At 42.3% G+C, this 13565-nt stretch overlaps 1 protein-coding gene across 3 annotated transcripts in view; it reads left to right on the top strand.

Moving 5' to 3' along the window:
- mfn2 (mitofusin 2) overlaps positions 1–12841 on the top strand; it is a 42551-nt gene extending 29710 nt beyond the window's left edge. For all 3 annotated transcript variants that reach the window (XM_068732601.1, XM_068732602.1, XM_068732603.1), the window contains exons 13-18: positions 4329–4431; positions 4752–4972; positions 7470–7625; positions 8084–8280; positions 8485–8619; positions 10608–12841. In XM_068732601.1, the coding sequence (XP_068588702.1) occupies positions 4329–4431; positions 4752–4972; positions 7470–7625; positions 8084–8280; positions 8485–8619; positions 10608–10677 (882 nt within the window). In that variant the 3' untranslated portion in view covers positions 10678–12841. The remainder of the gene's footprint in view (positions 1–4328; positions 4432–4751; positions 4973–7469; positions 7626–8083; positions 8281–8484; positions 8620–10607) is intronic.
- The last annotated feature ends 724 nt before the right edge of the window (positions 12842–13565 follow it).

Genomic DNA, 13565 nt, shown 5'->3' with positions numbered 1-13565 from the left:
GCAAAGTGCATCAGAACTGAACTAATTCACACCCACAGCCCTCGGGAGCAATTTGGGGTTACGTGTCTTGCCCATCGACATGGACTGGAAGAGCTGGGGATCAAACCGTCTATCTTTCTATAGGAAGAAAACCCACTCTACCTCTCAGCCCAGCCGCGCTGTAGAGTAACAATGCATTTGATTCACCACGAACATCACAAAGCTGTGTTGCACCGGTACTGCTGCAATGATTTCTTTCATCGCACAGACAGATTTTTCCGTAACACTTGCCACATTTTTGTCAGTCAAACTAGCAAAGACAGTTGCTCTGTGCCAGGTGTAAGAGAGAGCCCTCAGTCTCTTAGACCGGGTCTTTTCCACACAGTCCATTTAGCGGTTGAGTCTGCAGATTTCCCCCAGATTTTTTTTTTTTGTGTGTTCTGACCACTTCATGAGCTGGTTTGTCCCATTTATATACGGATAAAATCGGACGGTCTGAGATGAAACCATAATCCTGACTGTAAGACTCTGCTGTGTGTGCATCCTGAAATATTCCTGCATCCAACAGTCTGATATGGTCATGCAGCATAGTGTAAAGCTCATCCCTGGCCTCTTGTTGGCTCAATGAACCTGTATTAAGCCCATGTAATGTGCATTATGTACTGATGTACTCATTCAACTCAGCAATTTAATTTGATGGCACGGAGGTAAAAACTGCTGCTCTATCTGTGATGGATGTCTGTACAGGCCAGAAAACACGAGGTCAGACTGACCTGGACAAACAAAATCTAATAGCAGTAAACCTGAACCTGGCTGAAGCACCAAATCTAGATGGTTAGCTTCTGGTTTGCTACTTGTAACATGCTTCACGTTGGAACCACTGAGGAAATGTGACAGAGCCACAGCACAACTAGTTGTCATTGCGTCAGACTCGCTGTCTGTTTCACTAGGTTCTGATGAGTGTTTCAAGTTCATTTTAAACCACAGTGCTGTCTACACCGTCTGCGTCACAGTTTAGACGTGTTGTATAGAGATTAATGTTGACATTCTCAAAGCACGAGAAACGAGACCTGGTATGTGTTTCAAGATGTGTCAGGTGGGTTGCCGACACTGAGGACAGTCATCATCATTGCCCTCTATGCCTCCTGGCATGTAGGGCAGCAACAAAAGTCTTCCACTCCCGTCTGTCCTGGGCTAGTCGCTGGATGGTGCCCCATGGTGGTTTAGGCTCTGCATCTCCTTCTCCACAGTTCTTCTCCATGTGTTTCTTGGTCGGCCTCTTTTTCTTTTCCCTTCTGGTGTCTAATGTAAGGCTGTTCTTGTAATATCAGCAGTAATGTTGCACGGTGTATCGATACTAAAAAGGTACCGCTCTACCCGTATTTTTAAAAACGGCCCGATTTTGCTTATTTTTAGTATTGATACTTCATTAAAATAGCTCGCGATCAGAGCGCACTCACTGTTCCGCTCCCTGTCATGCTGCCTGCACGCATTGACTGCAAGGGGACGGGGCTGCCCAGCGCTCACACACGCAACAGGCAGCGCTCACTCACAGTGAGTGATCGCAGGGGAGACATGGCATCAAGTGCAGGAGCTTTTGCCGACCGTCCTCGGCTTGTTGGAAAAAAAGATGCCAGAAGTGAAATCTGGAAGTACTTTGGCTACATTGCAGACAGTGAAGGAAAGCCCACTGACATACAGAGACCCATCTGTAAAACTTGTTTCAAAGCCACACAGACCATAGTTTAATGGCATGTGTGTATTGGTGTATAGTATGTCGTGGCATGTTTTTCATTGTTGTTTTTCAATTAAAGGGAGAAATTGCCCTTTAATTATGTGTCCATCTTTAATGTACCCATCCCACATAGCTTTAGGTTTATTTTTTGCACTCTACAATTGCTCATACTTATGGAAGGAACTATGTAGTCATCTGGTCAGATACGGACAATAGGTTGTCTACATAGCCGTGTATAATCAATGCTATGATGGCACCATGTAGTTTTCATTAATACCTTTCTGTAGGCTAATACTAATATTAATGCCATTTGTTAAGTGTTCAAAAAGCTGGGCAGGAACAAGCTGGTAAAAAAGGGAACCATACAGATGTTTTATTTATTACTATTATAGATAAATATACCAGTATCGTATCATATTTGTGGTATCATATCGTATTTGTGGTATTGTATCGAATTCTGGTATCGTATCGTAAGTATTGGGTATCATGATATTTATGACAGGTATCGTATCGAAGTCATAATTTTGGTATCGTGACAACCTTAATCAGCAGGGGCTTTTCTCAACACATGTCCTATCCATCTCCATCTTCTTCACATTAGGATGGTCTCCATGCATTCTTGTTGACATTTGTCATACAGTTCTTCATTAGAAATGGTGTTTGGCCAGAAAATGTGCAGTATTCGTCTTAAACTCTTTGTGTGGAAGGTTGATAGTCTGTTGAGGTCTTCTTGTGTCATTATCCAGCATTCAGAACCATACAATACAATAAAAAACAGCTCTGATACAATTTGAGTTTAGTCTTGATGGTTACTGCTGTGACCTCCATATGTTATTCAGTACTTTGAAAGCGTTCCTTGCCTTATTAAAACAATTCCTGATGTCTTTATCTGTGCCCCCATTGTGACAGTGCTGCCCAAATATGTGAACTCGTCAGTTTTGGGAAGATCTTCTCCATTAACTTGAATTGGTGAGGGATTTGGAATGTTCAGAGTCATCACTTCAGTTTTCTTTTTGCTGATCTTCAGGCCAATCTTCTGACCAAAATCACTGAGGCGGGATGTTTTCTCCTGCATGTGCCGATGAGTATGTGAAAGAAGAGAAAGATCATCTACATAGTCTAGATCTTCAAGTGATGAAAAGAGTGTCCATCGAATGCCTCTATTTTGGTCTTCAGTTTTGTCTCATTACCCAGTCAATAGTAATATTGAAGAGCAAAGCTGTGATCACACATCCTTGTCTTACACCTGTTTTCACTTTTCATTCGTTTCATTCAATTTCATTTTTTTGGCATACTGTTTCCAACCCTGCATGTGAAATTGGTATAAAAACTTTGGATCACAAGAACCATATCTTCAGGGATCCCACACTGCCGCAATATACGCCAAAGGCTTTCACGATGAATGGAGTCAAATGGTTTTTCAAAGTCAACAAAGTTTATATACATTTCCCTCTGCCTCTCTGCACTGCTCTATGATGTTACGTAACGTCAATATGTGATTGTTGCAACCTCTACCCTTTCTGAAACCTGCCTGTTCTTTTTGGAGATGTTGGTCTCTCTTTTCATCACTTGAAGATCTAGACTATGGAGATGATCTTTCAGGTTAATGGAGAAGATCTTCCCAAAACTGACGAGTTCACTAATTGGTCAGCACTGTCAGACACGATGGGGGCACAGATAAAGACATCAAGAATCGTCTTAATAAGGCAAGGAACGCTTTCAAAGTACTGAATAACATATCGAGGTCACAGCAGTACACCACCAAGACCAAACTCAAATATAAATAATATAAAAACCTATTGTACGGTTCTGAATGCTGGAGAATGACACAAGAAGATCTCAATAGAATATCAACCTTCCCCAGAAAGAGTTTAAGGTGATTACTGCACATTTTCTGGCCAAACACCATTTCAAATGAAGAACTGAATGACAAATGCCAACAAGAATGCATGGAGACCATCCTAATGAGAAGAAGATGGATAGGACATGTGTTGAGAAAAGACCCTGCTGATATTACAAGAACAGCCTTACACTGGACACCAGAAGGGAAAAGAAAAAGAGGCCGACCAAGAAACACATGGAGAAGAACTGTGGAGAAGGAGATGCAGAGCCTAAACCACACTCATGGGGCACCATCCAGTGACGGACGGGGGTGGAAGACTTTCGTTGCGGCCCTACATGCCAGGAGGCATAAAGGGCAATAATGATGATTGGTATTGGTAGCCATCATTTCTTCTACAAACTGTGATGGACATCCTATGTCTGTATGAGGTGGTCTGGGGTGACCGTGGTTAAGTGGAGACCAGGGCCGCCTTTCAATTAGAGGGTCGACGGTTCGATCCCTGGCTCCTGCTCCACTAGTCTCATGTCAATGTATCCTTGAGCAAGACACTTAACCCCAAAATTGCTCCTGTAGCTGTGCCTACGGTGTATAGATAGATACTCAATTGTAAGTCGCTTTGGATAAAAGCGTCTGCTAAATGACTGTAATGTAATGTAATGTCTGGCTCAGTGGTCTGGCACTTCTGCCACAGCAGTAGTGTGGATGTACATGTAAGGAAACCAAACGGCAGCAGTTGATATTTCACTTGGTTGTTTGTTTGTTTTGTTCTAGGAGCTCCATCGGCACATAGAGGAGGGTCTGGGCAAGAACATGTCAGAGAGATGCTCCACCTCCATCACCAGTGCCCTGCAGGCGACACACACCGATATGATCGGTAGGACTCCTCATGTTTACACCTGAGACAACCGTCCACAAACATCCCCCTGTCTACACTGCACATTTATGAGCATAATGCATGTAACACTGTTTACTATCAATGTAGTATCCTTAAGTGGGAACATGTATGTAGCCACACACTATGTGTCACTGACATCTGTGCTTAGTTATAACGTGTGTGTGTGTGTGTGTGTGTGTGTGTGTGTGTGTGTGTGTGTGTGTGTGTGTGTGTGTGTGTGTGTGTGTGTGTGTGTGTGTGTGTGTGTGTGTGTGTGTGTGTGTGTGTGTGTGTGTGTGTGTGTGTGTGTGTGTGTGTAGAGGGTCTGAAGCCTCTGCTGCCCAACCCGGTTAGAGAGCAGGTGGATAAGCTGGTTCCTCGTCAGTGCTTCAGCCTCAGTTATGACCTCGCCTGTGACAAGCTTTGCAGTGACTTTCAGGAGGACATCAGCTTCCACTTCTCTCTGGGCTGGACCATGGTGGTGAACCGCTTCCTTGGGCCCAAAAACACCAGGCGGGCCCTAATGGGCTACAGCGACCAGGTAACACATGCAGGAACCAGATCAGTGAGACAGCTCCTGGATGTTGTTGCTGAGCTTCTAGAGAGCATATTTACAGTATTCTTACAGGTTATTTGGCAGATGGCCTTCATAATGGGTTCTAGATCACCTTATGCAAGAGCATTTTTGGATTCTTCTTCTAAATCTCTATTTTCTATGAGGTTTGCTTGTTCGGTTTGTTGAATACCACTTGTTCATTAGTATTAACTCATTTTGCCTGATTGGTCATATGATAAACAGTTGAGGCCAAAATTATTAGCCCCCCAGGAATTATGGATGTTTGCAGCATTGATAAAACTTGGTATAATCAAACATTCACCAGTGCTATTTGGTAGCTTTTGGTAAATTTTGGAATATAAAATACATTTTTAGGCTTGCTTTATATCAAATATAGTGAAAAACGGGGTGGTCAGAAATATTAGCCCCCCTGATGGGGTGGTCAATAATATTACCCCCCCATGTGAATTTCTGCTTTCAAACACACCTAATTAACCAATTAGCTTTCCAGCCACACCTGTGCAGTCAATTAGCTTCCTAACAACACCTGAGCATTCAATCAGCATAAAAAGACTCCAAGGAACAGGGCACTTTAACACATTATTGAGAGGGACTACTTTTACTCACCATGCCAAAGACAAAGGAAATCAGTCTTGAGCTCAGAAAGAAGATAGTGGAGGCTCATGATAAGGGGGAAGGCTGTACTGCCATTTCCAAGCGTTTCACAGTGTCTAGAACCGCTGTACGTTGCATCATTGCCAAGTACAAGGAGACAAATTCTGTAAGAAACAAAGCTGGGCGTGGTCGTAAGCGCAAGATTTCAAGAACTCTTGAGAGGAAAATAGTCAGAGATGTCAGCAAGAAGCCCTGGACATCTGCCAAGATGATTGTTGCTGACCTGGCCTCTTCTGGAGTTGATGTTTCAAGGAACACAGTTGTGAGGGCTCACCATCGTGGTGGGCTTCAGGGCCATTGTCCCAGAAGAACCCCTTTACTCAAAGAGCGGCACATCACAGCCAGACTGAGGTTTGCTCGTGAACATTTGAAAGGTAAAGATGAGTTTTGGAAGTCTGTGCTTTGGTCTGATGAGACTAAACTGGAACTTTTTGGGCACATGGATGTTGCTTATGTTTGGCGAAGAAAGGGAGAAGCCTTCAACCCTAAGAACACAGTTCCCACAGTTAAACATGGTGGTGGGAGCATCATGCTGTGGGGCTGTTTTGCAGCCTCAGGTACAGGGAGCCTTGTTTGGGTGCATGGCATCATGAAAAAAGAAAATGATGTTGATGTTTTGAGGGATAATATGTAGAAATCTGCTCGCAGTCTATCCTTAGGTTGTCGCTGGGTCTTCCAACAAGACAATGACCCAAAGCATACATCGAAATTGGTCCAACAGTTCCTGAAGGATACCAAAACCAAGGTCCTGGAGTGGCCCGCACAGAGCCCAGACCTCAATCCTATTGAGAATCTGTGGCGGGTGCTCAAAGTGAATGTCCATGCTCCACGCAATTTGGACCAGCTGGAAGAATTTGCAATGGAAGAATGGGCCAAAATCCCTCAGGAGACCTGTGCCGCCAACCTAGTAAAGAACTACTCTAAGAGGTTGTTGTCAGTTGTGGCTCAGAAAGGGTACACTATTGACTATTAATGGCCAGGGGGCTAATAATTTTGGATGTCTCATTTTTGCCTTTTCTTGTTTCAACTCAGTGTATCAATAAAATATCCTAATCAAACTTAGTGGACATTTTGTCTTTGTTATTTTGGAAACAAATGCACTATAAACACTTGTTGTTAATGGTCATTTCCATGGAGAAATCAAGAGTTTTGTCTAATTTCATAAGGGGAGCTAATAATTTTGGCCTCAACTGTACACACATATTTACCCAGTTAATTGCAGAAAATCTCTGTTGTAGTGGAATTAAATTATTTTGATGCCTTCTGTTATGATAGCTCACTGGCAGATGCAGACAAAAAATACAATTATTTTCAAAAGTGTACACGTAAGGGGATCTTACAGAGATATCATATTACCGGCTGAGGAGGACTGTCATTCTCTCTTTCTCTGTGTAGCCATTGTGTTTGAAGTAGCCAAATGTTCCACTATAAAAACTAACTGGATATAGTTGATGAGGATAATAAGTAGGCTACTTTAGTTCATTAGCTGTATTCGAAATATTCAGATTCATATTTCCTCTGACAATAATTGTGATATGATTATTTCATATTGTGACATCCCTAGTTGAAACAGTCCATGCTACTGTACCAGGCTTTGTTGGATGATGCTGTAATAGGCACAACCAGGGCAAAGAAATGAGATCATGTTCACTAACCCTAACCTGTAATATGTTTGCTCTGGATTTCACCTCATATCTTCACTTTTCATAGAACCATTGTAGCATTGTGCTGGATCAGAACTGTCGGTAGCATTTAGAGCCAGTCTCTTCTATGCTCTGTGCTGTTCTCAGCTCTGTTCTCACTGCAGGTCCCTCGACCAATGGCCCTGACTCCAGTCAGCACCAGCATGCCTCCATTCCCACAAAGCTCCGTGACCCAGGAGGAGCTGATGGTCTCCATGGTGACTGGTCTCGCATCCCTTACCTCCCGTACTTCCATGGGTGTCCTTGTGGTTGGCGGCGTGGTAAAAACACACACACACACACACACACACACACACACACACACACACACACACACACACACACACACACACACACACACACACACACACACAGACACACACAATAAAGGCCTGTGTAAAAGAGGACAAAGTGAGATGTGGTTGAAAGGCTAGAAGGTGGATCTTGGTGTTTTTTTATATTCTTTTTTTATGATGCATGTTTTCACATTCAGTTCATCATATACATTTTATTTCCATAATGCACATCTTATGACATTTATTATGAAGACTCAAGATATTGACTTATTTCTCCATGCTTGGTTGTTTTCAAGTCCTTACCCTCAAGTAGCTTTTGTACACCAGGACAACCCATCATCCAACAGTAGTCTTGACAGAGCTGGATCAGCTTCAGTGTGTTTAGATATGAGAGGTAGAAGGGTACCGTTGAGCCAGACCTAAAGCTTAGTTGGTGTGTTCAGGTCTGGAAAGCAGTGGGCTGGCGTCTGATCGCCTTGTCAGTGGGTCTGTACGGACTCCTCTACATCTACGAGCGGCTCACCTGGACCACCAGGGCCAAGGAAAGAGCCTTCAAGAGACAGTTTGTGGACTACGCTAGCGAGAAGCTTCAGCTCATCGTCAGCTACACTGGATCCAACTGCAGCCACCAAGTCCAGCAGTGAGCAATAATAATGCATCAGATTTATGTAACGCTTTTCAAATCAATTCAACATGAAAACTCTTAAATACAGACGGAATAAGATAAAATGGTGTCGACTAAGAAATAAAACGGTGGGGGGGTTGTTATGAAGACGGTGAAGAATCTCTTTGTTATTGTAATGCTGTCCTATTTTGGTTGTGTCCCCTCTGTCGCTTGTTAAAGGGAGTTGGCAGGAGTGTTTGCTCAGCTCTGCCAGCAGGTCGACGTCACCCGTCAGAACCTGGAGGATGAGATCACTGACATGAACAGCAAGATCGAGCTGCTGGACAGCCTACAGAGCAAGGCTAAGCTGCTGCGGTAAGAAGCTCACCACACGCAGCGTACATATACATACAGATGGTGGGGCTAACCACAAAGGAATACTACACCCACAAAATGACTGATGAACTCACCGTGCGTTACATTGAATACTTTAAGAAAGCTCGTCTTACCTTGACATCTTGCATGCCTCAAAAAATCAAATCAAAAGACTGACAAAAGTCTTAATGAATAGAAGTAAATGGGGGGGGGCACATTTAACAACAGTAAAACTGTTTATAAACGGTAGAGTGGTCTCAGCTGGGGGCCCCAATGGAGTCTGAGCTGAAGGAGTTACTGGTGAACCTGCATGATTTCATCTGATTTAACTTTCAATATGTTTGAGCACCAAGCATCATTGGTGGAAACATAGAGTCTACCTCTTCGTCCCACAGGAGTGCTGCGCTCTGTCCTGAGATTTGCCCGTCAAGTGCTGCTTGATCCGGGATGCCCAGACAGAGCCAGGTCTCTATGAAGATGTGGGCTTAATAGTCACCCACTTCCTGTCACTGGTTTCGCCTAAAGTCTTATTTCATCTTTTTCTTTTCTGCGACTGAACATCAGTCGCAGCCCTGAGGCTAGTTTAGTAGCCTCAGGGCCTAGCTGGGTTAGCTTAGCTTCCATCCTGAGGAAGTCCGGTGGAGTTTGGTCTGGCTCGATGGTCGGCCGTGGGCGGTGATCGTATGCCATATGTACTTCAGTATTAAACATGAAAAAACGTTGAATTAAGACAAAAAATGTAATGAACTTCATGATAGCACATGTACATGTTGCCATAGCATGATAAGAATAACTTTCTAGAAATAGACTGATGGTCTCATTTAATAATGCCCAATTGGTTGATGCTTTTTTACTTCTTCCATACTACTTACTTTATGAGCAGCCTGGACATTGTATACCACACGTAGAGGCTCTTGGTGTTAACCATATGTTTGTACTGTCAGCATATTGTATATTAGTGATAACAGACCTCAATCTGTGCCAGACTGTATGACTTGAGTATTTGGGGCATGTGAGATGGTGGGATAAATGCCTGCTATAGGTAGTAGGTAAAATATGCAAGAAGAGACTTGCAGAATTCCGATGCATGTATGAAGCTACTTTTCCTCTCTGTACTGGACCTCTATCCACACTAAGCCAAAACAACTCCCAAAGATAGAAAAAAACGTACATTTTTAAACACGGTTGCCAGAGTGCATGGATCTGAAAATGCTGGCCTCATATTTCACTGTGGACTAGGAACATAGAGGTTCTGAAAGGCTGTATGTTGTGGTGGAAAATATTCCTATACCCACTTTGCGTGAGTCATTCCATGCTGAAATACATAATACCAAAAACCAGGTTGTCTTTTAAGTATTTATTCTCTGCACAGAGAAGGTTCAATCATCACAACAGAATGCGTACAGTCTCAGTGAGGAAGAACCTCGAAAAAAAGTGAACAAGCTTTCTTTATACAGAATGAGCAAAGGAAGGGGCCAATGGCCAATGTTACAGACATTTCAGTCTCAGACTTTTGGTCTCAGACTGATGGGAACAACAAGTGAAAACAAACGGCCAGCAACCAAAACAAGCAGCCCAAAGGCCTCGGCATGGAACATTCTCATACAACACAGTTAGTTATCTATGTGAACAGGCAAGGGAGAATCCTTCTTTTGCACAACAGACACGGTGAAGTTCAACAAAGTTCAGAGCAAAATGACTTATGCATGGATACAATATATTGAGTAAATATATATATATATATATATATATATATACATACACACTACGTAAAAAAAATTACCATTACAATGTGAAATGTGTACCTGCTAAGAAGCGGTTAGGTTCAGAAGACTTTTGGTGGCCTCTTAGTCTCTCTGTGATTACTTGTTTAAATTAGTACAGCCAATTACACGGCACAGTTGTCATTAACTTGTATTTATAGCTCTTTCAGACATGCACCTTATTTCATACATATAGATATTAATGTGTGTGTTTTGTTGTGTTAGGAACAAGGCGGGCTGGCTGGACAGCGAGCTCAACATGTTCACCCAGCAGTACCTCCACCACAGCAAGTAAAGCACACAGAGCATCCACCTGAGGGACACCTGGTACACCTGCTGAAGCTTTCCCTCCCGTCCACACACCTGTGTGTTGTGAAGTTGATGAGAGGAAATCCTCCACAATGTTGTGTACAGAAGAGGAGAAACAGATCTGATAGGAGTGGTTGTGATAAGGATACATGGACTCAGGGTGGGAGTCCTGTAGTCTGCTGGTGACTTGTCACACAAAAATAAAGAGTTAAAGTACATTAGCTATTTAACAAGCCACAACATGATTTAAAAGGATTTAACCACGGACTCCAGAACTCAACCTCCCCTTAGTGTATTTCCTGATGCTCATTTTTCATGTTCAGTTGTGGTAATATGAAAAAAGAGCATGAACCTGGCTGATCGATCTGACCCCAGAGCAGTAGTATAGTCTCAGCTGTCCTTGCATCTTTATTGACACTGTTCAGTGACCAGCTTCTGTCAGAACTCCCACACTGTCCTTTATATTTGACTCCAGTGAACTCTGCCATATTAAATTGTGTAGATTTGATTTTGTATATACATTGTGAACACTGGGCAAGTGCCATGCTGAAGTAAAAGGGAGTCCACATGAGGGAATGAGAGAAATTATGTTATGATAGCGGCATAATGCATCTTCATTTATTCTTTCAGTTGCAGTTTATTTTGAAAATGGAGCAGTCAGAAATGATCTTGGTGGAGTTGGAGGTTGTCACTGGGAAAGAGCGGCAAGAAGGAAAACTAGTTTTCACTCTTGAAGCTTAGGTCTATGAGCACTGAGAGGAGCACTTGGAACTGATCCAGATACCATCTCAACCAGATATTAAGCCCTCATCTGAACAGATTGTACCATGTTAAACAACGAAGGAGTGAATTCTAGACTCCTGAATGTTAATGTAAGGGGTAGAGAGCATCAACTCTATGCCACAGAGGAATGAGATGCATCATGCTTGGGACACATTGAGTGTTGGTTTGGTCTGCACAAGTCTGATTCTCTAACTGCACCTCTCTTATAAAGGAGTTAGCATAGCTACAGAAGACAAGGAACTGACTTGAACAGCAGAAATGAGACTTCTTCCTGGATTGGCGTTTTGGTAATAGAACTCATAGCATCCCCAAATCTCTAGAGCATATGAGGTGTATCAGCATACTCCATCCAAGTAACACAGTACAGTAATGCCAAAGCTATGTCAGGTTATTTTGACACAAGAGTCAAATGTCCCAGAAAGCAGTAGTTTGTGTTTACACTGTAAATTGGCCCACTTAGCAGAAACGCAGGTCACTATTCTTCAAAGACCAAATTGAAGGGAATCTCATCAGAAATGTGTTCATGTAAAACAATGTGCAAAATATTGTACATTTTCAACACATCAGTGTGTAGGTCGGAGGGCATATAGTATGTCAGGTATGCTGGGACAAAATGGGGGTGTGCAAATTCATTTTCAGATTTAATTCCTGACTTCTCTCACTAAAAAATCATTTCAGAATGTCTTTCATGTGGCCCTAATTGTCTCCCATACATATCTAATACACCCTCTTTCCTAATCCCCTTCCTCAGCGTCTTGTGTATCATCACTACTCAGACCTTTTCTTTGTGCGTAGGAACGTTTTTGTCTTGCACTGAATGAAGATGTGGGCCAAGCAGAGCTGTGTCTCTGTCCATACTGTATCATGTATGATTTAATTTCAAAAGGAAGAGGAAGGAATCTGAACTACATGTGATGCCGTATGCAAGAGTGGCCAAATCCACCAACAGTTCCCATTTTTGAAATTAAATTGTACTCTTGGTTTCTAAAATGTGTATATAATGTAATTTAATAATTTGCCTTTCAATTAGAAACAATTGGAAAGTGCTGAAGAAGACAAAACCAGTAGATGTGCCTGAATTTGTCCAGTGTGTAAATGATATCCATACACTGTGTCTTGCCAAGTGAGCAGAAGGCTGCCGTACAATTCTTTTAGAGTGAAGATATGCACTTTATCAATTTGCTGCTTTTGGAATTTATTTTCCTTCCATTGTTTTTACCCAAAATCTACTTTACCCTCCACAAAGTAGTTGTTTGGCTTCAGGAAGGTGACGGTACCTGCATGCAGTGGCTATTGTAGTTTGTTGTCCAGTTAAAATGTTAAAACATAGGTGTGTATGTAAAAAATAAAAATGACATCATGCAAGAGAGCTGCCTATTGAACGTTTATGAAATAGTTTCAAACATTTTAATGAGCTGTGATGTCAGAGTGTGCAGGTGTTCATCGTCAGCTGAGAGGTGTTCAGGTAAAAACCTGAGCTGCAGAATTCATCTTATTGAATTCAGCTGATAAGTGGTTGTTTATACTATTCTCTCAAAAACTTGTTAAAAATCGCTTTGTATTTAAAAATGTTTCATTGCAGAATTTTCTCAAATATAAACTTCAGTGTCCGCCTCACAAATCCAGTACTCTTCAGGTTATAGAATGCGTGGACTCCGTTAATACCATGAAAGTTAGATTTCCATTCAGTGTGTCTATGTACATGAGGCCTGATTATTAGTGGACGAGGACTTACACTTTCATTGACAGTCTTCCGCTGAACTAACATGTTGAACAGACCTACTGACCTTAAGAGGTCACTTTGGTATTTTTCAACCATATTTTCCCTTGTTTTTGTGTGTCTGACTATTTGGTATAATACATTTAGGGTTTTCTGCAGTATTGAGGGAGATTGTTGCAGCCGCTAAATGGGCTGTAATGTAATACCTCCTCACCATCAGTTTATGTCCACTAAAAGTGCTTGTTTTAGCCACTGACCAGCTCCGTGTCAACAACATTAAGGAAAGAACCCTACAGCGAAATATAATCTTGCTTAACCTTTTACTTTCTGTTAATCATTATGTCACATGACATGGAAGACACCCGGCAACA

The sequence above is a fragment of the Cebidichthys violaceus genome, unplaced genomic scaffold, assembly GCF_023349555.1.
Source record: "Cebidichthys violaceus isolate CVI_PGR_0920_01 unplaced genomic scaffold, fCebVio1.0.p SCAF_6, whole genome shotgun sequence".
NCBI lineage: Eukaryota > Metazoa > Chordata > Actinopteri > Perciformes > Stichaeidae > Cebidichthys > Cebidichthys violaceus.
This window is presented reverse-complemented; position numbering and strand designations above follow the sequence as displayed.